General features: G+C 40.9%; 1 protein-coding gene across 5 annotated transcripts; it reads left to right on the forward strand.

Annotated features, from left to right (window-relative positions):
* Positions 1-1,457: 1,457 nt before the first annotated feature.
* Positions 1,458-20,374, forward strand: LOC111569834 (E3 ubiquitin/ISG15 ligase TRIM25-like). 5 transcript variants are annotated; one of them, XM_055010282.1, is made up of 9 exons: positions 1,465-3,369; positions 6,618-6,713; positions 8,762-8,842; positions 9,008-9,160; positions 10,157-10,316; positions 11,032-11,070; positions 12,529-12,603; positions 14,226-14,303; positions 14,567-17,094. In XM_055010282.1, exons 1-9 carry the CDS (start codon positions 2,611-2,613, stop codon positions 14,710-14,712), a joined length of 1,587 nt encoding a protein of 528 aa, XP_054866257.1. In that variant the 5' UTR covers positions 1,465-2,610; the 3' UTR covers positions 14,713-17,094. The 5 variants fall into 5 exon arrangements, with proteins under 5 accessions (XP_054866258.1, XP_054866257.1, XP_054866256.1 ...); XM_023272235.3 differs by having other exon boundaries at positions 1,492-3,369; positions 16,951-20,374; XM_055010283.1 differs by lacking the exon at positions 12,529-12,603 and having other exon boundaries at positions 1,458-3,369.
* The last annotated feature ends 1,334 nt before the right edge of the window (positions 20,375-21,708 follow it).

Consider the following 21,708-nt stretch of genomic DNA (forward strand, 5'->3'; position numbering starts at 1 on the left):
AAACATCAACAAACATTAATATAGTTAATAATAATCAATTTTATCACCTTAAATCCAGCTCCATAAACACCCTGCAACCCAGAAGCTAAGCCCGACTAACTAAACTAAACTAACTAGAAGGCAGCATAGATTAAAATGCTGTCTGCACTAAAAACAGATTAGTAATTAGCAGTGTCACACACGCAAAAAATAAAATTAAATAAAATCATGGCAACACAAAGCAGAAGATGTAGCTACTGCTGGACAGGTGAAGCTGACACAGACAGACATGTTCTCCCACAGCACAAAACACAAAATGAAATAAATCTCATTTACTTTTCCAGGTTTCATCATGTCATTTCAGATTTTAGAGATCTAAACGAGCTCTCAGGATTTAAAAAAAGGCTCCTCAGAGAATGACTAGGATTGTCTTCCTGTCCCATATGTGTCTACATAACACAAAAAGCAACAATATACATTTGAAAAGACAAGAACAATTCTAAAAAGATGATAACACATTAAAAAAATGGTAAAATGTCAGAAAAGATAATAAAACCTCAGAAACAGGCAACAATACAGATTATTAAAAATGTTAAAATGTTAGGAAAGACCAAAAAATAGCATTAGATATGAGCAACAGTAAAACATTAGAAAATGCATTAAAACATTAAAATGGGACAATAATAGAACAGAAAATATATGATTATTGTTAAAAAAAAATTATACAAATGGCAGTCAGTACCAGTGGGGTTTTTAAAAGCTTTTTAATTGAAGCACTGTCTGAGTGGTTCTGACTGTAAGAGGAAGCTTTTTCCAGAGGGTTGCAGCTAAAACAATAAAAGCCCTTTGTTTGGAGCAAACACATTCTCCAACCTGGTCTACGTTCAAAATAAGGAGTTAAGAGTTCTGAGTAATTCAGCCAGAACTGGAGTGATGTGTTTCCAGTGTTTGTGAGCAGTTTTGTTGTTTGAATCAACTGTAAATGGACAAATACTTTAGCATTTAGATAATTAAATAGTGAGTCTAATAGTCCAAAAATGAGAAAATGAGATTGAATTAGTGTTCAACTGTGTTTCTGGTGTGAAATTAGTTTGACAACATTTCTAATCTATGATCTACTGTACATATGTAACTAATATACACTCACTGGCCACTTCATTAGGTACACCTTGCCAGTAAAAGGTTGGACCCCCTTTTGCCTTCAGAACTCTCTTAATTCTTGGTGTCACACTTTCAACAAGGTGTTGGAAACATTCCTCAGAGATCCATATTGACATGATAGCATCACACAGCTGCTGCAGATTTGTCCACTGAACATCCATGATGAGAATCTCCCGTTCCACCACATCAAAGGTTCTACTGGATGGAGATCTGGTGACTGTGGAGACCGTTGGAGTACAGGGAACTCATTGTCATGTTCAAGAAACCAGTCTGAGATGATATGATCTTTGTGAAAAGGAACACTATCCTGGATTTTAAAATTGTCTGACTGTGGTCTTAAAGGGATGGACATGGTTAGCAACAGTACTCAGGTAGTGCCAATTGTAACATCAGTTTCCTGTTCTTAGCTAACAGGAGTGTCCCCTGGTGTGGTCTTTTGCTGCTATAGTAAGACGTGTTCAGAGATGGTATTCTACATTCCTTGGTTGTAACCAGTGGTTATTTGAGTTCCTGTTGCCTTTCTATCATCTCCAACCAGTCTGCCCATTCTCCTCTGACCTCTCACATCAGCAAGGCTTTTTCATCCACAAACCTGTCACTTCCTCTTTTTCAGACTATCTTCTGTAAACCCCAGTGATGGTAGTGTGTGAAAATCCCAGTAGATCTGCAGTTTCTGAAATACTCAGACCAACCGTGCCACATACAAAGTCCCTTAAATCCCCTTTCTTCCCCATTCTGATGCTCAGTTTGAACTTCAGCAAGTTGTCTTGACCATGTCTACATGAATAAATGCATAGAGTTGCAACCATGTGATTGGCTGATTAGTTATTTGTGTTAACAAGCAACTGAATAATATTCTTCAGAATTGGTTTCACGCTCCAACATGTATCGTTGAACTGCTGCAATAATAAAACCTGCTGCCATTATGCAGTGCAAAGTACTTTAGTAGTGTTTGAGCAGAGTCATGGGTGAGCTGGTGTGCTCGAGCTGTAGCTAGTAGGAAGGTGTGGATGGAGAGAGAGAAGCAGGGACTTCATAGATCTGCTGATTCTAGAGGAAGCAACAGTGCAGAGTTCCATCTAAGCCATTTTCAGACAGGAAAATACTTCTAAATGTGCAGCTCTGGTACACAGAGATGAGTTGTAGGGGGTTGATCAATGACTATAGAGAGACTTTAACAGAGATTTTCCCCTCTTACTTTAATTTAGTCCTTGACAATGTATTAAAAGTTGACTAAACAGTTAGTCTGTCCATGTCAGAATAATAATCTTCAATGACAGAGGGCTAGAGCACAGAGAGAACACAGTACATAAATCTATCTGGCACAGATAAATAAATATCTCGGAGAAGTCAATAAAGTTTGCTGTAGTCTGTTTGCAGTGAGACCACTCTGATAAAGGTGCTTTTTAGGGCGAACTGGTCCTTTAGAGGCAACACATGCCTGTCAGACAGTACTGAGGGCTGCAGGTGATGGCGGTGATGGGCTGTCTGACATTGCGGAAGGGTTATTCCTGTATCCTCCCAACCCTCCCCCTCACAACTACCCTGGAGGCAGGAATAGCTTCTTATCAACAGGAGCGGAGGGAACAGGCCCATCGGAAGCCACCGGAGGACGGCGGAGATCCCGAGATGGCTCAGGCGAACATCTCGGTGACGGAGAGCCAGTTCAGGTGTCCCATCTGCCTGGATATCCTCAAGGACCCGGTGTCCATCCCCTGCGGACACACCTACTGCATGGCGTGCATCAACAACTACTGGGACCAGGCGGAGTCGGGCCACTTCAGCTGCCCTCAGTGCCGGGAGACGTTCAGCCCTCGGCCGGTGCTGCGGAGGAACACGGTGCTCGCCGAGGTCGTCGACAAACTCAAGCTGAGCGAGATGGTCGCGGCGCCGGAGCTCTACCTGGGGGGAGTCGGGGAGGTGCCGTGCGACTTCTGCCCGGCGGAGAGCAAGCTGAGGGCGGACAAGTCGTGCCTGGTGTGCCTGGCGTCCTTCTGCGAGGTCCACGTCCTGCCGCACCGGGACGTCGGCACTCTGCGGCGGCACAAGCTGGTGGCGGCGGTGGAGAGTCCGGCGGAGCGGCTGTGCGCTCAGCACCGGCTCGGGCTGGAGCCGGCGGGGAGCGGCTCGGAGGCGGAGGCCGCGGTGGAGTGGAGCGGGGACTGCCTGCTGTGCGAAGCCGACCAGGAAGAAGTGCACAGCATGGACGCGCAGAGAGCCAGGAGACAGGTACCGGGACACACCGCAGGCTTCACCGGGGACTCTCGAAGTTACTGTCCAGATTCTGAGCCTTACATATTTTATATCAGGGAAAGGCTTCCAAAAGTACAAAAAACATCAACTTTTATGTGATTCAAGGCAAGTTTATTTACATAGCACCCTTCATTTCCAAGATAGTTCAGAGAGCATTACAGTGAGGTGCAGATAAAAAGAACCTAACACATTGAAAAGTCATAATAAAATCATATACAGTAACTACATTGAATTCAAACGATTAAAAGCAAGCAGCAGTCTGGATAAGTTACACTGCAAAAACTCTAAATCTTACCAAGTCTGTTTGTCTTATTTTTAGTCCAAATGTCTCATCCCACTAGATTTAAGATAAATTCACTTAACAAGAGACATTTCCCTCATTACCCTAGCAGAACTCTTCGCTCTCAGACTGCAGGCTTACTTGTTGTTCCTAGAATCTCTAAAAGTAGAATGTGAGGCAGAGCCTTCAGTTATCAGCTCCTCTCCTGTGGAACCAGCTCCCAGTTTGGGTTCTGGAGGCGGACACCCTCTCTATTTTTAAGACCAGGCTTAAAACCTTCCTTTTCGACAAAGCTTATAGTTAGGGCTGACTGGGTGACCCTGACGGGGTGAGCTGGTGTTTTCATTTGCACAACTGACTTCCCCTCTTGACGTCCCTTTAGTTTGCCCCTAGTTATGCTGCTATAGGCCTAGGCTGCTGGAGAACCTCTCTGGATGCACTGAGCCCTTCTCTAACTACCTATGTATTTACTATATATACCATTATTGCATTACATTCACTCTGTTTCTTTCTGTGTCCTTTCTCCGAGTGTCCCTGGTCCCAGAGCTGGATGCTGGATGCTTCAGATGTGTGGCTGTGTTTTATGGTCCTTGTGTCCCACCCCCCCACCTCTCTATCTCTACCCCTCTATCTGTATCCCTCTATCTCTACCTCTACCCCTCCATCTCTACCTTTCTACCTCTTCTGTCCCTCTCAACCCGCCCGGCCAGCAGGCAGATGGGTCCCCCACATTAGAGCCGGGTTCTGCTCGAGGTTTTTTTCCCTGTTAAAAGGGTGTTTTCCTTGCCACTGTCGCCTTTTGGCTTGCTCTGGGGGTCAGGCATATGGGTTCTGTAAAGCGTCTCGAGACAATTTGACTGTAATTGGCGCTATATAAATAAAATTGAATTGAATTGAATTGAATTTCAGCAGATGGAGGGACTTGTTTTCAGACAATGCATCTTAAATTTCTTGTTAAGTCAAACAATGTTGAAATTATCTTGTTTTGAGTTGTATTTTACAAGAAAACTCAAAATAAGTTTAATACATCTCAAATTAGGAGGCTACATGAAAGCAAAAATCTATTTTGGAGTGAACGACTACTATTTTTTAGCATATCTGGTTTATTTAAGATACCTAAGCTTGACAATCCTGGTAAAATAGAGCTTAAAATAAGTTTTCCCAGCTAATTTTAAGATCTCAATATTCTAAATATCATATCTTATTTCAAGAAATCTTACCAAGCATTTTTCACTTGTTCTATTGGCAGATTTTTTCACTTATTTCAAGGTAAAAGTTCCTTAAAATAATTTTTTTTTCTTGTTTTGAGAGGGGCATTTTTCCAGTGTAAAAGATACTGTGCAGATTTCATGCATAGGCGTGTGAGAAAAGAAATGTTTTAACCTGGATTTAAAAGTGTCTAATATGCAAATTTTTCAGTTTCTGCTGTCATACAGCAAAACAAGTAGAATAAAGTGACAGAAACACAGCTTATTAATCACTTAAAGCTGCCATTTTGCAGCTAAAACTAACCAAACGTGTGAGTTAAAAAAAAACTGTGCTGTACATTTGATGATATTTCCATTGAAAAAGTAATCTAGAGAGAAATTTAGGTTTGATTGAACAACCCAGTTTCAACAAAATGGCATTCCTATACAACTAAGCTGCATTCTCAGGGATGTTTTTAAGGGAGAGTAATTTAGTTTTGGAATAAATTTAAGTTTTAATGGAAAACCAACAAGGTCCATGTTGGATTGTGACACCAACCAGTAACCAGGTTTTTTACCCACAAAACTCAAACTTAACTTTCTTTTTCTGGTTTACTTTGATTCACTTGCAGTTTTCACTCACTTTCTTGTTAAGGTTAGGCACCAAAATGACTTGGTTTGGGTTAAAACAAGACCCTTTTACTACATATTTGAAACTTTCCCTCCACAGTTGGTGAAAGTTTTATCTCCACTGGCAGTTTGTTCCACTTGTTTGCAGCATAACAGCTAAATGCTGCTTCTCCATGTTCAGTCCTGACTCTGGACCAGCTGACCTGAGTCCATGGATCTAAGAGCCCTGCTGGGTTTATATTCTCTGAACGTATCACAGATGTATTCTGGGATTTGTAAACCATCACTAGGGTTTTAAAATCTGTTCTGTGACTGACTGGAAGCTGGTGTAGAGGTTTTAGAAGTGGTGTGATGTGTTCAGATCTCTTCGTTCTGGATGAGCTGCAGCTGTTTAATGCTCTTTCTGGGAAGCTCTGTTAAAATACCAATACAGTAACCGGTCTACTAGAGAGGAACGCATCAGCTAGAATTTAAGTATTCCATTTTCTTTTACAATCAAATAAAGTCCAGAGTGATTAATTAAAGTTAGGACAACTTCACAGAAAAGCCACTGCAGTTATTGAGTTGCTTCTGTCACTTTAGTTTACAGTGTGCAATGTTGGTCTCAAGGGTCCAAACAACACAGAAATAACTGGTTTGCAGTAGTCCAGGGATTCTGTAATTACACCCTGACAGGCCCATGCTAGAAGACAGAGCCTTTTATCCTGCTAATGGTTAATAAATATGAAGTGTGAGATGAGGTGGTGTTGTAGAAGGAGTTAAATCATACAAAACTGTGTCTTATTGCCTGATTTATGATAATGTCTAATGCAAATTGAATGGAGGAGCAGCCATGCTTTAGACAAAATCTACGATAATTAAGTCAAAACTTCAATTCTAGATGATGCTTATAGTATTTTAAATGGTTATATAATTGCAGTAGAACCACAATAAAGTCTTTTATTAGGTGAAACGCTAATATTGCATAATATAGTCATCATAGGTTTCACCGTATGGAGGTTCGTTTAAGAGAGCGCAGTGAAAATGTTCCTTCCAAATATCTCAGTGTGCTTATTCTCTCATTGTCTGTCTCTCCATCTGTCCATGTCTTGGGTCTGTCTGTCGTTGTTTGTCCGTCCATCTGTCAGCTCCAGCTCCAGGAGTCTCAGAAGATGGTTCAAGGGAGGATCCGGGCTGGAGAGAGAGAGCTGGAGGAGTTTCAACAGAACTTGGAGTCTCTGAAGGTGACACACACAGTCAGACTGTACTTCTGTGTTTGTCCACTGTTTATCTGAATGTCATCATGGGCCGAGAGTCCCAGAGAAGTAACTCATCATCGACGTAAAGCTGGGAGTCCTCGGTGTTAAATCAGCGGCTACACCTGGAATTTACCTAGAATGTAATAGCTGTTGTTATCCAGCACCATCACCCCAAATTCTCTGAAAGAACCATAAACGACGCTCCGTCACTATTTGAAATAACTGTATTTTTATTGTGTTTGTGTAATATACCACATACAGTGGAGTGAAAAAGTATTTTCTGGAACATTTAAGTGTGAGAAATATGCAAAAGGAAAAGATATTTGTAATCTGCTAACACACCACCGTAGTCCATGGCTTCCCAAAGTCTGGTCTGCATCAAAAACTAAACAACAAGTCAATACAGAAGCAGCCCACTGTTCACATGCTGTGAATGTAATGCAGCGTGAAGGTTAACAGTTTCTGTTTTGAAAGAGGTTTGCTATTCATCAGACAAATGTGGTTTTATTATGGCTTATTGGCCTTTTGTTTACATGTTAACAGCTGGAGACCTCTAATAGAAAACAGATGTGGACCTTTCATAGTTACACCAACACTAGATTAACAATAATAGTAATAAGACACTTTATTTGTATAGACCCTTTATAGATGTAATGTAAGTGCTTTATGTCAAATTAAATGAAAATAATGCTAAAAGTTGCAACAAAAACTTGATTTAAAGGTGAGTCTTGAGATGTTTTTAATGATTTTCAATAGAGATTGCATGGCAGATATTTATAGACAGACTTAGTTATATTATATGAGAAGGCATTAATTGGTAATACATTTAGTTGTGTAGTGTTTGATGGCAGTGTTCAGGCAGCAGAGGTAGACCATTAAGGGTCAGTCAGACAGGACTCAGAACAATGTATGAGAACTGAGATGTTTTCGTTAAACCTCTGTAGTTTCTATGTGCGGTTTTTATGTGTGTTTACTGATTTTGCTGTAGTCCGGACTAAAGCATAGATCAGATTCTGTGTCTGTGATGCCACTGAATCCACTTAGAATTGAGTGCTTTTTAGAATTGGCACCAATAATTTCAGTTTTATGTCTATTGTTAATTTCAGGTAGTTGTGACACATTTAAGCTGTAATATTTTTAAGGCGTTCTGCTGTTAAAAATGAAATCTTGGATGCCACTGGATTGGACAGGTTATGGGAAATGTAATTTGAATCAAGTTATCAGAAATAATATGTACATTATTTTTAGTTACTGTGAAGTTAACAGTGTGTTCATGAAGTAAAGTGTGAGACTAAAGACAGTCATCCACACACAACGCATACAAACCTCACACACAAACATCCTGCCTCAGAGGAGCTGTTGCATCAGATTCCAGTGCAAAACCAGTTTATGTTCCATTTTCTCTGCTACTCAGAAAATTTTCCAGGAAAGCCCCCTCCCTCCCTTCAGCATCATCTTCTTCCATCAGGCCCATCGCTGCTCGAGCGTCTTGGAAAATCACTCCCTAAATCATCAGCTGAGATTTTTGTCGTCTTTTCATTCTGCTGTGGAGGTTCACTCCCAGATATGTTAATCTGAATCTTTTTCAGCCATAAGACCTGCTAAAAATACCAACTGGCAGCATATTCTGAGCCATCATAAGTATTTTCATGAGTGGAACATTGGAACAAAATGTTATTGTGATTCTTAATTTTAGCAAACCTCACTTGTGTGACCATTGAATTTAATGTTTTTGTCTTTTGCATTCTTACTGATTGTGTTACATGTATGACCATATGGAACTAAATAAGGCATGTTAAGTCCTCGTGAAATGACAACTTTTCACATTTTCTTTACACAAATAACATCACTATGGGACCTGAGGATACACAGTCTGAGTTGATTTTAAGTCAACACAAAGAGATATTAAAAAATTAAGGAAAAAAAAGGTTGCCTTGACAGATCTACCTGACATCTTCCAAAGGATTTAATTCTCTGCTCCACGGTGTCCTTAAGTGTTTACTGTCTTGTGTTGTTCTGTCTGTGCGTTGCAGGTGTCAGCGTCGGCTGTTCTAGAGGACAGTGAAGCTCTGTTTGCTGACATGGCTCTCCGTCTAGAGAAAACCAAGGCAGAGGTGAGGAGAAAGAGCTGCGAGTGTTAGATGTAATGTTTCCGATGTTAGCAGCCCAAAGGAAGTTGAAGAGAATTGTAGTTGTTCGATGTTAGCAATGCTAACTAAACAATAAGTGTCATATCTGTGTTAAAAGTGTCAATTTTATCTTCTGCTTGTATGTCGTAGGTTCGAGCCAGGCTAGAGGCGAAGGAGCGAGCGGTGGTGGGGAGAGCCGAACGAGACATAGAGATGCTGGAGAAAGAGCTGGAGGAGCTGAGGAGGAGGGATGAGGAGATCAGCCAGCTGCTGCAGTCCGAGGACAATGCCCAGTTCTTACAGGTGAGGAGGAACAACAGGGACAATATGTGGGGTTTAATCAGTCAGTATGAACAAATGGAAACACAAAAAGCATGCAAGTGAGGGGTCCTCGATATTTTTGACTCTGGTAAACCACCAATCCACTACTCACTGCAGCTAAAGCACACCAGCTCACCTGCGGTCCAACACTGTAAACCTACGCTACTATATGCAGTGGCAAGTTGTACAGTTGGAGTAAATCATGTTAGAACCAGATTATGTTAGGACTGTTACATCAGAAACCCTGAAAGTCTGAATCCATGCTTTTGCAGTTTCAATGAGGAAATAATCAGCCATTATTGCTAGCATATAAAAACACCATAGAGACACGTTACCAAGTTTAACAAAAACTCCAAAGAGTAGAAGTGCAAGTAGAAATTGTTTCAGCTGTTACTTGTTCCATGAATCATTTGGTCTAGGCAAGAACATTGTTTTTGTGACTATGTGTATGTAACTCATAAAATCTTAAACTTACTGCAATGTAAAATCAAAACAAATCACCAGTTTCTGATATTTGAGAGCACAGGGCCATCACTGCTCCTAAAATAAAAAACAACAAATCTAAATCATTGCAGATTGTCATTTGATCAACTTCTTAATTAAATCAACTAATTATTGAAGTCCTGCTCAAACAGACACTTGAGTATTAGTTACTTTGAGCCTCTATTTAGAAGTTTACTCTCTCAATACAGGCAACACATTAGCAGCTTTTCCATTCGATATTCACCCATTAGGGTTTAATGCCTCCTGGAGGCCATAAAAACTCTCCTGAGTGCATACTCAGAAAGATAATAGTCTGTAGATGAAGGATGGGGGGAAGAATGGAGGAAAGGAGAGAATGAGTCAGCAGTGACTCGTGGAAAAAGACGGCGTCTGCCTAAGCACTATTTTCAAATTCAATTGTACAAGGAATTAAGGAGGGAGGGAGGGCTGGAGCTCTTGAGGGTATTTTCCACTCTCTTGTCTTTATCGGCTCAGGCGGCTCCACTGCTCTGCGTCCCTCTCACCACTGGTCGGCACTCCAGAGCCCTCAGCCTGCCCACAGAGGCCTTCAGTGGTGCCAGAAGAGCACTGTGTCACCTCCGCAGCCACATGGAGGAGGTCTGCAGGGAGGAGGTCGACAAGATCAGTCGTGCAGGTACACCAGATGGCCTACACTGCAAAAACTCTAGATCTTACCAAGTCTATTTGTCTTATTTTAGTCAAAATGTCTCATCTCACTAGATTTAAGATAAATTCACTTAACAAGAGACATTTCAGCAGATGGAGGGACTTGTTTTAAGACAATGCATCTTAAATTTCTTGTTAAGTCAAACAATCTTGAAATTATCTTGTTTTGAGTTGTATTTTACAAGAAAACTCAAAATAAGGTTGATACATCTCAAGTTAGGAGGCTACATGAAAGCAAAAATCTATTTTGGAGTGAACGACTACTATTTTTTAGCATATCTGGCTTATTTTAAGACACCTAAGCTGGACAATCCTGGTAAAATAGAGCTTAAAATAAATTTTCCCAGCTAATTTTCAGATCTCAATATTCTAAATATCATATCTTATTTCAAGAAATCTTACCAAGCCATTTTTCACTTGTTCTATTGGCAGATTTTCCTTGAAATAAGTTTTTTTTTCTTGTTTTGAGAGGAGCATTTTTTTCCAGTGTGCAGACATGAGGATGAACATTAAGCATTACGATTTCCTTAATCACTGTCTCACATTGTGAATTTCAACTCTGAGCATACATCATGACGATGCTTCAAGCTGGATAAAGTGGATTTATGTATTCCAAATACGTCTCCCGTCACACAGGCTGGATTTGTGCTCAGTTTCACACTATGATTACGTTTCTCTTCCAGTTAATGAGAACTACGTGGCTGGTGGAGAGTGTGTGAAAGGTAAGCATAAGAAACATGATACACAAACACACACACACACCCTCTGTGACAGAGTCAGGTCTGAGGTGACCCATTTTTCCCAGGCTGCAGGTTTTGACATGACACTTAACACTGCGATGGACAGTGGACGCGTTAATAATTGATGCTGAGGAGGACAGAGTGATGTGTGATATAACACACTCTGGCTCGTCTCCAGTTCTGCTGCGTCCTAATCTGTTCACTTTAGTTTAAATGGAAGCCATCAAACTCTGTGCAAATCAATTTAGTTTTATGGAGGCTTTTCTTTGACAGCCACTGGATCTAATTCAGAGAGGTGTTGACTGTGTAGCACATTAAATTAAAGTAGGTTTGTTTTCTCATTTTCACAGTTAGTCTTGAGGGCTGCAAGTAGCAACTGGTCTCATCGTTAAATAATCTGTTGAATTTCCCCTCAATTAAGCGATTAGTTTTGCGGTCTATGAAACGTCAGAAAATGGGGAAATTTGTCAATCAGTGCTTCCCGAAGCCCAAGATGACATCCTCAGTTGTCTGGTTTAGTCCCGAAGATATTCCACGAACCGGAAAAAAATGTGAATATAACAAGCTGGAATCAGTGTTGAATTTTTTCTTCAAAAGATTATGCAAATCAATTATCAAACTGTTGTTTTAATAGCTCACAATTAATGTGTGAATTGAATAATTATTGCAGCTCCATTTAGGCAGAGCAGTGTTCAATCATCGGTCCTCAGCTTTGGTTCAGGCTGAAATATTTCAGCAACTATTGGATGGATTGCTTTGAAAGTTCCACAAACATTCATGCTCCCCAAAGGACGAGTCCAGATAACTTCAGTGCACCATAGGCTTCCCATCTAGTGTCACTATGTGATTCATCCATCCATCCATCCATTATCTATACACCACTTAATCCTCACTAGGGTCATGGGGGGGCTGGAGTCTATCCCAGCTGACTCAGGTGAAGGCAGGGGACACCCTAGACAGGTCACCAGTCTGTCGCAGGGCCACATACAGAGACAAACAATCACTCTCACATTCACACCTACGGGCAATTTAGAATAATCAATTAACCTCAGCATATTTTTGGACTGTGGGAGGAAGCCGGAGTACCTGGAGAAAACCCACGCATGCACAGGGAGAACATGCAAACTCCATGCAGAAAGATCCCGGGAAAGCCGGGACACGAACCAGGGACCTTCTTGCTGCAAGGCGAAAGTGCTAACCACTACACCACTGTGCAGCCCTTATGTGATTCATGCATTTGGTTTTTTAGCACCACTAATTCTGACACATATATGTTTTGTGCTGAACATGTAAAAGAAAAGCACATTTGGAAAACCTTAATAGATATATCTGCTCTAGGTCCAGCTGTCACGTTTTACTAACTAAATGACCAATTAATAGTTGTCATGTTATTGGTGTTAATTATTGTTTTATATAATTCATATCTATTGCTTTGGGGAGGTGGCCAAAGTCACAGTGTGGAGAATTCCAAACCTCTGCAACCAACACTATCTGCAGGGCAACATGCCAGTAGGGGTAAGTGGAAAAATAAAACGAGGACTGACCATTTAACTTTGTCACTTCAAAAGCTAACCAAAAGGCACATTTAGCAAGTCGGCCAATATTAGCATTGAAGCCACTATATGTAGGATTTGAAATTTTATTAATTTGCTGCCATTTGTGGTTTCTAATGAAATGTTGACAAGTGAAATGTCTCTTATAAATTATCAAAACAAACACTTTAGAAAGACTGTGTAGAAAATATCGGCCCCTAAGTAGGAACTCTGTGCAACAGAAGTCAATACACCTGTGTTCACTGATACACAAGTTAGAAAAATGAAACATACCTGTGATTTCTATTCAGCCTAAAAGACCTACGAGCTGTAACTATTTGCATGTCTGCATCATGAGAACTTCCAGGGGAACTGAGAAATCCAATTGTGTGACTTCATAAAAATTCCAGGATGATCTTGGAAATGTTTCCAAAATGCTTTAAAAGAAGCCTCATAAATTTTAGGGTCACTTCATTGGCTTGGTGAGACCAAGAGAAATCTGTTTGGCTCAGATGGGGTCCGGCATTTTATGGCATGAACCTGGTTAGGAGTATCACAGTGAATGCGTAGTCCTGACAGTAATGCAGAGGTGGGACATTCATGATGCGGGGCTGCATGGATGCAAACAGTACTGTGGAGACGACGTTTGTGTATGACGCAGTGAATGACTGTAGATACACTGAAATACAGAAGCTTGGCGGAAAAATAATATTCCAGCATGATCACAGTGTGCTGCCAAAATCACACAAGAATTTCTAGAGTAGAGCAAAATGAAAACCATGATCTGGCCAAGTGTGTCTGACTTGAATCCAACAGATCTGACTCTCAGTAACATACTGACTTTGTTGCATAGATTTCCTACTGCAGGGCCTGCATTTTTAATATAGTAAATCTGAAATTTTAACTTTGAATTTGTCATAAGAACCAATACTTAATTGTTCAACTTAGAAGTATGGTTATTACTGCTTTAAATCATTTGACATTCCAGCGATATTGCACTGGGGTGTACTCATTTCTGCTGAGTTAGTCTCCCTCTACTCATAGTGGCTAAGTATTAACACTTCTACACATTCTAGATTTGCTCATCAGTACGGTGTGAATTAACTGGGCAGACAGTCGGTCAGATCTATCTTTATTCTTGTCTGTCTGTTACTTTCACTAACACTGTTGCCTGGGAGATGGAGGGACAACAGCATACAAACAGGAACTTTACACTGATTTACTAGAGTGCATGTGTTGCCCTTTCATCCGATAACCTGGTTTCTTCTGTGCATGCAAAGGGGGAATAAAAACTCGCTGTTACTGTTTTCTTTTCCTGGCAGCTGGTTGGCTAATCACTGGTTCAGAACATCCCTTTAAAAGCTCGAATGTGCTTTTTTATTACCTTGACAAGTTTTATGGTGCATTATAAACTTTAACATCCTTTTTATTTTCCTTTTTACTGTGTTTCAGCTCCTTTACATCCATGCTTATTTATCGTTTTGCTTGTCTTTTCCTCACTGCCACTTCTGTCGCTTCACTTCATGAAAATAAAGCATTTTTTTCATAATGCAGTCCAATGTTTTCAGCTCCACCTTCTCTCTTTTTTCGTTTGTCCCTGTACAGCAGTGCCATTGTCCTTCCCGCTGTCCTCTTTGTCTCTGCAACTGGCTGATCAGAGGATGAGGGCAGCTTTTCTCAGGTGTAAGTAATTCGTCCTTCTTCCAACGAGTTTGGCTCATAAGCATGCGTATTCTTTCTAGAAGCTTCTTCATGTGTAGCCCACCCCCTCGGTCTCCTCAACTTCCTCCACTCTCTACCACTTAATTCAATTTTCGCTTCTCCCCACTCTCTGGTGCACACATTTACTGTGACCGTCCTGCATGTCATTGCCTGTCTTGCTCTCTCTCATTCTTTGACCCTCTGTCCTCCTCTTCCTTTTCTCCTTCTTCTCTTCGTGCTTCTAGTTCAACAGATGATGAGAATCTTGCTGGGAAATCTGAGAGCACAGTCTACATCCTCATCAATGATGGATGGCAGTCATACTGTATTTATGACATCCTGGTCAGTCATTAAGAACAGGGCCTTGTCTCAACACAAAGAAGCCAGCTGACAGGATGACGGCGTACCAGCACCTTGTTAGCTGTTAATAATTCATGCGGTCAGAGGGGGATAAAGGCTCGACATGTCAGTTGTCTCCTTTCTGCCAAAATGTCACCTGAATTACTGGATGTCTTTACATCTGTTTGTCAGTCTGCTTCCTACTTGACTCTGAAACTTGGAAAAACAGAAACAGCTGACAAAGTGGCAGAGCAGAAAGGAGCCAGTTTCATTGTCAGCCAGTTCTGGGAAACCATAAGGAAAAAAGTGGTACCACATCTTTACCCCTGATATTGGGTCCATTCCTTAAATTGAGTTGCATATTTGTAGAGGTATGGAAAGTATTGAATGGTAACATTCAGGGCTGTAAGTATTTGGACTGTGGCAGTTTATTGTGTAGCACAAAAGTTAATCTGAAATGAAGCAAACAAAGATGTAATTGTCTAATCTGTGCACCGTGTTCTTGAGTGTTACCGCTGGTTAGTGTCTTGATGTAAACCATCTGTATTTACATTCATGAATGGGTCTAGTGATTGTAGACTTTAACAGTGATATACTGACCTCCTTGACAGTGTTCTTGGCTTGGCTAGATGTTGTGAAGGGGTTTATCTTCTCCAAGGAAAGAGTTCTACAATCATCCATTTTAGTTGTCTTCCAGGCATTTTGTTGTTGCTAAGCTCCCCAATGCATTCCTTCTTTTTAGGAATGTTTAAACTATTGATTTTGCCACTCCTGATCTGTCTGATAGGTCTGTTTTGCTTTTTCAGCCTAGTGACGGCCTCCCTTGCTTACATTGACACATCTTTAGACTGCATATAGTTCTAGTAAACTTTAATAACATCTTCACTTCTTCATTTCAAATCCATTGTGGTGGAGGACAGAGGCAGAAGAGACTACAGCTGCATTAGCAGTTCTGTGAGGCTGCAATTATTCACAGCAGTTATTTGAGCTTAGAGCAAACATTAGAACGCTAACATGCTGATGTAATGCAGGTGTAATGTTTACCATGTTTATGTAACGTCTCCAGTTAGTGTTGTGACTCAGTCCGCCTGCACACATAGTCAACAAATCAATTCTGGATCAAAAGTTGGAGTCGTCAAAAGTTTTCAAGAAAGAGTCTTCAAGCAGTCTTCAGAGTCTGATGTGAATAAAGTTTATTCAATACAGAGGCTGTAAGAACAAACATGAGCAAAATCTCCAGATTTTAACTGTCTGCACAAAGTGTTTTGTACCTATGCAAATTCCTTCTAAACACACCTCTTCTGTTCTGGAAGCCACAACCCATCGTCCTAAGACCCAGTCAGGATGCCCATGAAGTGATCGTATCAAAAGGTAGACCACCTCGTCTTTTTTATTCCAGCTAGGTAGGCGTCATTTCTTCTTAGCTCAGCGTGACCTAGGTTTCAGCTCACGAGTGCAGACATAGAGAGGACATGAACTTCCTGTTTTATGCCTTATTTGGGCTCCATAGGGTTCCGTTGGCTTGCCGCTTTCCACAGGATTATTCAGTGTACTCATAACTTCAGTTGACACATTAGGTCTCCCAATCTTATGCTTGTTAGCTCTTAAATTTGATTTACACATCCTATTTGTCTAATTTTATCATATATTCAATCTTAAAATGCCACAACATTAGCATTAAACATAAAACACTCCTGAGATTTGCGTGTATTTGGTCAAAGAATTACAAGAATGAACTTAAAAGCAGCATTTACAGTTTCCAAAAAGCCCAAGGCTACAGCTTTAAATAGCTGCTTTCATAGCAGCCTAGGGATTTAATTCACACAGTAAAAGCAACTGTAAAGTAAAAAAGTCATTTTAAAATTTCAGATGGAAGGACCAGCGAATATTTGGTTGTGAAAGATTAGTCAAGTCACAAGATCACATTTCTCTTGTTTTTTCCTTTGGTTTGCGTAAGGGGTAAAAATGAACTGGTTATCAAAGTTGACCCCAGTGAACTTTTGGTTTACATACTAATCAATCAAACAGCTGATCACTTCAGACATAGCATGTGGTTTCCCTGGAGCCGGTAGCCAGCTGAACAGCTGCCTGCTCAAAACACATTTCCCTCCTGAGGCTATGATCCAGTCTGGCTGCTCACCTCTGAGCTTCTGAAGGGGAACTCCCAGACTACAAATCAACAACTCCATCAGTGTATCGCAGAACATCACGATTGTTTTGTTTGGGGCTGTAAATGTCCTTATTTCTGCCCCTTAAACTGTCCACTTTCTTTTCTCTGTGTTCCCCCCAGTTTCATGTCGTCTGTCCTTAGACCCCGATACAGCCCACCCCACACTGGTCCTCCTGGAGGGTCCCCAAGGTGCCCATTGTGGCGAGGAGCCGCAGTCCTACCCCCCTCATCCGCAGCGCTTTGATTCAGTGGCACAAGTCCTATGCAGGGAGGGCCAATTTGGTGGTGCCAGCTACTGGGAGGTGGAGTGGAGGGGCGGAGGATGGGTCGACATAGGCGTCACCTACCGAGGCATCGGGCGCAAAGGTGGTGGAAAGCCCTGCCTGCTCGGTCGCAACGAGAACTCTTGGCGGCTGAGGTGTACACATGCTGGATACGCCGCATGGCACGATAACCGTAAGACCACTGTGGCTGCACCACCCTGCCCCAGGATTGGCGTGTTCCTGGAGCGCCAGAAAGGAGCGTTGTCCTTCTACAGCGTGTCGGACACCATGCTGCTCCTGCACACTTTTCGTTGCCCGTTCTCTCAGCCGCTGTACCCGGCCTTCCGTCTGGACCTGGACTCCACCCTGCTCATCTGCCCCCATGATGGAGCCAGTGGGAATCCAACCTAAGTATGTCCCCCTCCTCAGCCAGGCCTCTTCATTTACCTGCTGCAGGAAAGGGCTGTTCTCTCTGATAATGGATATGAACTCTAAAAATACAACTGAGGAGGATGATTGTCCAGAACACCATCAGGACAAAACATCACAGTCAGGAATCAAACACTTTCCTTTTTGTTTAGTCTCTTCTTCTGTCTTTTCTGTGTTTATTTCCTTTGATTGTAAAATATTCTGTTGGGATCACCATCAGGCTGAGCTGTACAATGAATACTACAGCTGAATTTTCAACATTTGGTATTTTTCACAGTTTACATTATGACTCATCACAGGAAAAGCACTGGTGTTACCAACATGAGCACCGGGTCAAAGAGCCAACATATAAAATATCAATATGCTGACCTTATTATTCTCATTTGCATATTTACACCTATGATTTTCCAATTGTGCCATGTCAAAGTGTCTGCTGAGAAAAAGGTCCATTCCAAAGAGTCACTGAGGAAAAAAAGTCAGAGCCCATAGTCCAAGGACAGAGGGACTCGCTGTCCAGATTGCAAACCCCCCTGAGACAGGTTTCTGATTTGTGCCGGTGGGCTTTATAAATGAGCGGGTCGATATTTCTCACATATTTCTTTAGTCTGAATCAACAATACAAAGACACTACTCAGTATTTCTACTGTTTTTGTTGAGCTAAAAATAACAGTACATTTATGTGAAAGTTTTTTTTTTCTCTTTTTTTTATCTCCCACTCTGACATGGCGTGACATATCAAACCTCACGTGATTTTTCATCATGAACCTGCAAAAGTGACCTCAGCTGCAGATTCAGACAAATGAAATGCCATATTTTAGCTTTGCAGTAAGCATTTATTTTTCTTTAGGTGATGTTTGTCGTGTTTTTAGGCTGCTGGACGACATTTTCTTTTATGTGTGTTCCTGGCATTGGAGGTTTACCTTTAAGGTGAAATACCGTGAATGAAAGGAACAGTTTGATAAACGTAGAAGACACGTGCTTTTTTGCTGTCTTGTTAGAGTTAGAGAAGACTATTGTGGCAATTCTCCTGCCAGTTAGCATATAAACTAGAAACGGGGAACCAGTTAGTTCAGATCTGTTACAAACAAAAAACTAAATGAAGTTAATGTTTTTACCTTGTGGTTTTTTGAGGAATTACCGAGCTTTAGGGATTCTAGTAGCTGGATATGTTACCTTTAAATAGAACCAGAGTTGCTGTTTCCCTGTTTCCAGTCTGTTTGCTAAGCTAACTGTCAATCTGCTCCTTTGAGGCTCCAGACACATGGTAGGTCTTCATTCTCAATTCTCAGATGTCTAAGGACGATCTTATCTATCAGTATACGGCCATGTTTATTAATATGATAATAAATTTGAATTTGAAGCTGTGTTTCAAAAGGCATACGTACAGAGTAGGGCTGAATATTGTGGGGAAAATATCCATATTGTCTGACAGCTGTTGTGATTGCAATTTGATTAGCATTATACATTTTTCAAAGCACAGCAGTGAAGAAATGCCATCAAACCTTTGAAGGAGGACAGCATGAGTTTGTGAAACCGTTGACACAACAGTTCAAAAAAATAAAAGGCATCTCCTAGCTAATGCTGTTTCAGGCAAGCTACATAAACCGCCACTACTTGGAAATAATTTGGTGACTAATTTAGAGTTTTAGGCATTAAATGTGAGGAAACTTTCAACAATGATGCAATGAACAGTTGCATTAAGTCAATATTTAGTGTGATCACCCATTGCCAGCACTAGGTATTGGTACTTGGCTTGTTCGTTGTGGACTTAGTCTGTCCCAGAGTTCTCTGTTTCTTCACCAACTCTGTGACTCCAATATCTTGATATCAGCGCTCCATACCATCTGTAGCAGCACTCCTTGTTTTTCTTCTTGCTGAAAATAGTTCTTTGAGACTCTGGCTGAGTATGTGGGGTCACTGTCATGCTGCAGAATGAATTTGGGACCGATCAGATGCCTTTACTAACTGTACTGTGTTATGGATGAAATCTAAACATCTAAGTGCCTAAACGTTTGCACAGTACCATACTTACTATCACTGCAGCACTGAGCAGGAAACTGTCAGATAAATGTACTTTGCATGCTTCCAAATCTAATTTTTTGATATATCCAGTCATATCTACTCACATCTAGTCCTGTCAATACTTCATATCCACTTCACATCCATTCTATCAAGGTAGATTTGGAAATCAAGACTTTCACATCAGTTGTGGGTTAAATATTAAATTTTAAGTGCCACTGATTCTGCCACCTTCAACTCTTAACTCCTGTGTTCTTCTGGAAACAGTTTGATTGTAGCATGACAAGGATCCACTTGCAACTTTAATTGTAATGTAATTTCAAGTGTGCGAGTGACCTTGCCTCGCCTATGAATGGATGCCATTGTAGCCACTGCCTTCCTTGCATTAAGTCGTTGTTATGCTGATGTTTTCTTTTTAAAAGGTGCTTTTCCAGATGATTATGATCACTTGACCGATCACTGTGTGAGGCCTTTAAACCAAGCTATTTAAAAAGTGAAAATGTATCAACAATATCAACTCCAAAGACACAACAAAATCATGCAGCAACATCAAATTATTAACATTTTTCAAAACCGAGAGCTTGACGAGTAACAGAAACCTTACTACGTGTACTACTAACATTTTTGCCGTGAAGTGCATTATTTCACAAACTGTAGGACTACAACATGAAGTCAACTCTGTAAAATATCCTGGTATCATCTTTGTCCACCTGTTAACTCACTGTGCTTCTGTTGTTCGTGTGTTTGTAAAATGTGTTGTATTTGAGTGTTGCTTTTTCAAAGATGAGTTTATTTCACGTTTACTGCAATAAAGTGATCCATAGAAGTCTGAATATTGGCAGTCTGAGGCTTTTTTTATGACTGGGAACATTAATACTTGTGAAAAATGATTTATTCAAGGAGACTTTATCCAGTGATTGATTGCAGTTGCTTCTTATTCCTGGCACAGTTTGTTTTTGTGTAATAAATTTGCATTTTATGACCTCCCTTCTTATAAAATGTCTTAACCTGCACCCAAAGTGGATAGAAGTTTATTTGGAGCTTCCAAATCCTATTTTACCATATTTCTTAACAATGTTTTTTGTGCTGCAGTTATTTATATTTGAGTAATTCAGCCTGTATTCAAGGACAATCAACTCCCATCAGCTATTTTTAAATGGTTTAATCTATTTTCACATTTATTTTTTTAATCTTTAGTAATATTTACAGTCCACATTAGAAGACTGAGTTCAAATAGACTTCTCTGCTAAATAGATGCAGACCTATTTATAGAGGCTGGCACAGCACTTCACACAACTGATGCTTATTTCTTGGAAATGCAGCTTCTCAGCTGCTCAAAGCATGTGAATGATGTTTAAGATGCAGCACCAACTGTTCCAGCTACTCGCTTATCCTCCTCTGAATACACAACTCCACAGAGACCTCTGGTATTTTAGGCTCCTTTGTTTTCTCCATACACACATCATTTATAGCCTCTCCCTGGCTGGACAGTTATGACTTGTTTTAGCCATGACTGTTTGTGCTTCTACACAAAAATGGGATCATAGTGAAAAGGAATAGAAGTAGCCGATCAGAGACAGGCTACTCACTAGATGTAACTGAGGTTGTATGCGGGAAATATTTACTGAGGACTGGATTCCAGAGAACCAGTCTGCTCCCTCTGTTCAGTACTCCTCATCAGTGTCATGTTCTGGAGTAGTCTAGTAATTTACTATAAATACAACATCAGCACCAGATCTGATTCACTGTGAGTGCCTGAGTGAGGAGCACAGCAAACTTTTTCCACACATTGACAAGAGTGGAGTACACTACATCTGTGGCCTTGTTTTAACTTTATTTCCTCTCTGTAGCTCTGAGCAGACAGAACAGAAAGATCAATTTGTACCAGACAACCATCCAAGAGCCTCTTAGCAGAGAAACCACAAGCTTCTGCCTCACCTCTGGGAAATCCTTGTGTCTCTTACCAGCTCCATATGAAGACTGGTGTCTCTTTATCTAAATGAATTACACAGCATTAAATATGGTGATGCTCTTAAGTTAATTTACATCCTTCAAACCACTGTTGGAAAATAAGTTGGTTGCTAATCTGTGAGTAGCAGTAGCCTGAAGATTAAAGACGGGAGCCTGTAAGCAGAAGCTTGCAGGTTCAAATCGTGGACCATCAGTA

The sequence above is a fragment of the Amphiprion ocellaris genome, chromosome 4 (assembly GCF_022539595.1).
Source record: "Amphiprion ocellaris isolate individual 3 ecotype Okinawa chromosome 4, ASM2253959v1, whole genome shotgun sequence".
NCBI lineage: Eukaryota > Metazoa > Chordata > Actinopteri > Pomacentridae > Amphiprion > Amphiprion ocellaris.

Excerpts from the sequence above, each read along its gene's own strand:
- LOC111569834 (XM_023272235.3), top strand. The coding sequence starts at position 2,611 with ATGGCGGTGATGGGCTGTCTGACATTGCGGAAGGGTTATTCCTGTATC. Across the intron at positions 12,604-14,225 it reads AGGGCAACATGCCAGTAGGG|CAGTGCCATTGTCCTTCCCG; the intron begins GTAAGTGGAAAA and ends GTCCCTGTACAG. Across the intron at positions 14,304-16,950 it reads GAGGGCAGCTTTTCTCAGGT|TTTCATGTCGTCTGTCCTTA; the intron begins GTAAGTAATTCG and ends TGTTCCCCCCAG.